At 42.1% G+C, this 4,208-nt stretch overlaps 1 protein-coding gene across 1 annotated transcript; it reads right to left on the bottom strand.

The window, feature by feature from the left end:
* Nucleotides 1-920: 920 nt before the first annotated feature.
* LOC110015226 (DNA polymerase III PolC-type-like) lies at nucleotides 921-3,212 on the bottom strand. The gene is made up of 3 exons (XM_023955612.2): nucleotides 3,019-3,212; nucleotides 2,861-2,912; nucleotides 921-1,614 (listed from the first exon to the last, which is right to left on the bottom strand). The coding sequence occupies exons 2-3, from the start codon at nucleotides 2,910-2,912 to the stop codon at nucleotides 1,076-1,078; spliced, it is 591 nt and encodes a 196-aa protein (XP_023811380.1). The 5' UTR covers nucleotides 3,019-3,212; the 3' UTR covers nucleotides 921-1,075.
* Nucleotides 3,213-4,208: the final 996 nt, after the last annotated feature.

Consider the following 4,208-nt stretch of genomic DNA (forward strand, 5'->3'; position numbering starts at 1 on the left):
TTTCACCTCTAGAACACTGTTTACAAACTCCCCCTTCAGAATCACACCTACCCCGTTTCTCTTCCTATCAACACCATGATAGAACAGTTTGTATCCTCCTCCAATACTACGTGCCTTGCTGCCCTTCCACCTTGTCTCTTGCACACACAGTACATCTACCTTCCTTCTCTCCATCATGTCTGCCAGCTCTCTGCCTTTCCCTGTCATTGTGCCAACGTTAAGAGTCCCTATTCTCAAACCTATGTTCCTGCCTTTTCCCTTCTCTCTCTGGCCACGGACCCTTCTGCCTCCCCTCTTTCTTCGACCAACAGTAGTCAAATTTCCACCGACACCCTGTAGGTTAACAGCATCGGTGGCGGTCGTTGTTAACCCGGGCCTCGACCGATCCGGTATGTGTAAAGTGTTGTGGATGATTCGCATGGTTATTTTGGCAATTTTTACGCCGGATGCCCTTCCTGACGCAACCCTCTCTATTTATCCGGGCTTGGGACCGGCACAGAGGCAACTGGCTTGCAACCCCTGCGACTAGTACTCATGGTCTTTGCTAGTGTTAGCCATTTCTTCACGTCGAAGTTTGAAAAATATAACGAAAACAGTGGTAAACAAACCTCTTTCAAGCTGAATCGGTTTGAGAGTTCTTTGCTGGTATTTTCTTTAGCTTTGGTTGAACTTGTCATATAGAAAGAGTTATTATTTCAGGTAAAGCGTCGGAGCCCCGAAAAAAGTAACCGCTTATTCCGCCATCTTGGTAACACCCCCCACTCAGGCCAAGTAAACTGACTGTCAACATGCTTTATTATTGAAGTTATATTTTCCCAACTAAGATGGCAAACAGGCTATAAAATAATTTGAACTTTATTGGTAAGCATAAGCTTCAAAGTGAAGTGATTATAGAACAATGGAAGAAATTCTGCACTAAATTAAGACTTAATTGCATTTATTTCAACAATGAATTGCATATTTGTGTATACAACACAACAGTAAAATAGGGTTTCATCTTCAAATAGTTTAGTAAAAGTAAGCAGTGTAGCTTTTTCTCCCCCTTTTTTGGGGTTTTATAGAAATGTATTTTAATTCAATAGACTCTGGCTGCCTTGAAAGTGCTTCTCAAAACATTCGACGGGTGAGGTTTCCATGCTCTGTACAGCTCCTGCAACATTTTGGCGTCCTCCACAGCATCGTGAGCGTTGTACGATTCCCCTAAAAAAGTCTGGACCAGATACTCCTGAGAGTAACTGGCCAGACGTGGGTACAGGCTCTTGCTAAGCAAAAAAGTATCCAGAAAGCCACACACCACCTGCTGGAACTCCAGCAGGAGGGAGTTCTGCGCCAGCACTCTGGTGAACACAGGGGCGTCAAAGCGTCTGGCGTTGTGGGCGGCCAGGAGCACAGGCCGACCAAAGGAGCGCAGGAAGTTGAGGAAATCGTTGAGCGCATCACGAAGGGGAGTGGTTTGTTTACGGCTCCCCCGGAGAAAAAGCCCGTCAGGAGTGACGGTGAAGCCGTTGACTTGTGAGGCCCTCGGGGCGAGGGCGCGGCGCGGAAGGGTGTAGACGTTAAAGACCCGCCCCTCACAGACGGCCCCCAGCTGGATGATGTCACACACTGTAGTGTCTGAAAGAAAAGGACGGTTATAGAAACACACATCCAAAATTATAAAGCCTGACAGCTTCTTTAGCTAAAACTCCTCAATTCCTTCCCTCCTCACTATTTAGCGCGTTCGCCATTTTGTAGTGCTGTCCAAATTTACAATTCCGAAATCGAGTATCCTAGAAATTTCCCAGAAGTCTCTGCGGAAAACCAATGTGCATTGATGCTCACTAGATTGGCGAATAAGCAAGGCAATGCGTCTAAACATTTTTACCCCAAAAAAATGTATTTAAATGTATTTTTTTTAATAAACCATCAACATTTTTATCTTCAGAAGACAGTAGATTCATAAATGGTAGTTGCAAAACGCTCATATCAATTAGATTTTGACTTTGTAAAAGCGATTCGCCGTAAAAAAAAAAAAAGATTCTGTAGTTAGGGTGGGAATTCAAGCACAGTCTATTCAGACTACTAAGTTTTAAATAATTTGTCCCTAAAGGTGCAACATATGTAAGATAAGCACGCTCTTTATTTTGCTGTGTTTCTGATCTCCAATGTCAGAAGATCTCAGAAAATGAACTAAACCAAAAGGGGGAAGTGTCGCACGCAGAAGAGTTAGCTGTCTATGCATTCGCTTAAACTCATAATTTGAGCTGCATCCTGGGAGTAATACCACAACTTCTTGGATTTACTCAGATGCTGAAGAAGTGTGTGTTTACTTGTAAAGGACAGTACCAGCATTGCATTTTCTTTATCAGACCGGAAAAAGGCCTGAAAGACTGATATCCTGTATCTGATCTGACCTGATCTGAGAAGGTTTTGAAATAGATGTTAAAATAAAACCACTGAGACTACGTAACATAACTGGTGATGACAGCAGGAAGTGTCTGTGCCACAGCTGTGGATGTGGTGCCTTCACTGTTGATGGTGATGATATTTTATTTTGGACCCTGAAGTGAAGACATTTCTCTTCTTGATTTTAAAAGAAAAGAAACTTGAAAAGTGAAAAATTAGGACAAGATGAAAAAAAAAAAAGAAATACCTGAAAGGGAGTGAGAAAAAGTAAAAAAGCCTTATCGATTCTCACCTTCATCCCCAAGACCTAATTTATTACCACATCCAGTGCCGCACTATCCATTATGACTCTGCTCTGATAATATTCAGTTTCAGATACCCATATACACACATATAAATGCAAATATTTGTCATGTAAAAACACTCCTATAACTTTTATTCCTGTTCACATCAGGTGGTCAGAATCTGATCTTACCCAATCCAGTGGTCTCCAGGTCAAAGAACACAATGATGCTGTCAGCAGCCATCTGAGGAACAAAAGATCCAAATGTAGAAACACGGAGACACGTTTGTAACCTTTTAGTGATTACAACAGCAGGCATAACAAAGTCTGACAGAGAGCAGGAGCCTCACCTTCCAGGAGTCAGGTGTCACAGATGTGGGATCAGCTGGGACGCTCTTCTCTGTCTGAGCTCATCATCAGGAGGCTCCGCAGGTGAGCTGCAGGTGTGTCTGTGGAGTCCGGCTTTCATTTCAGAAGAAGAGAAACTGTCCAGGTCGGATCTCTGCCTCACATGAATCATCACGCAACTCCGCCGCCGCCCCGCTCAGCCGTCAGCAGCGGGTTTGCGCGAGGAACCTGGAAATTTCCCCCGCTTCTCGTTCGCTTTCATTTCAGCCGCGCGGCAACGAGCGCGAGCGCCAGGGGGGAGGGGCTTCTGCTCGGAGAAAGAGACGCGTCCTCGCAGATGCAGAGGTGAAGCAAGTAAATTTCATATTCACAAATCAAAGTTTTCCTTATCACAACTTTTTTCCCTGTAATAATTAAATAATTAGAATCTTATTTACATACTATATCTAATAGCTTAAACAAAAAGGCCATACATATTAATTAAAACTGTCTGTCTTTGAATAGTTTCAATGCATAGCATCTGTAATCTTTCTTTTGTAATATATGTACCATCCCCTGATATTGTCGTTGTTATGACTATTGTTCATGTCATACATATTTGTCCTATTTGTTTTGAACAATAAAGTTAAAAAAAGAGAGGTGAAGCAAAGACAGGAAATGGAAACAAAACAGACTAAACAAAACCTAAAAGTGAACTTGATTTGAACGAAATTAAAACAAACTATGAAGGAAAAAAATGAATTTAACCTTCAAAAGAAAGTCCATAAAATAGCATTTTCTTTTACTGTGATTAAGAAATTGTCCTGAAAAAAGCTTTCATCAGTTTCCTTTCTTCAGAAAACCATGACAATGTCATTGATTTTAAACTTAAGAGGAAAGGAAACTGAAGCCAAAACGAAACAAGCGTGTCACTGTGGGGTAATACTGCAGTCATTTGGAAGGTAAACATGACATTTTTGCTTGTGGGATTTCTACTCAATTCTACTCAAACTACGTATGCAGTGCCAACTAATCACAGTTTTCTGATTTTATGGTAGGATCATTTTGCAATGAAGTCTTCTTCCGCACAGCTGTCACACCCCTGACCTCTGAACCACATGTAACAGTCATGGACTGAACACACACAATGGTCTCAACATCCATGAAGGACTACATCCTCACACACACTCAGTAATAACACATGGACTGAATT

The sequence above is a fragment of the Oryzias latipes genome, chromosome 6 (assembly GCF_053564925.1).
Source record: "Oryzias latipes strain Hd-rR chromosome 6, Olatipes_Hd-rR_3.1".
Taxonomy (NCBI): Eukaryota; Metazoa; Chordata; class Actinopteri; order Beloniformes; family Adrianichthyidae; genus Oryzias; species Oryzias latipes.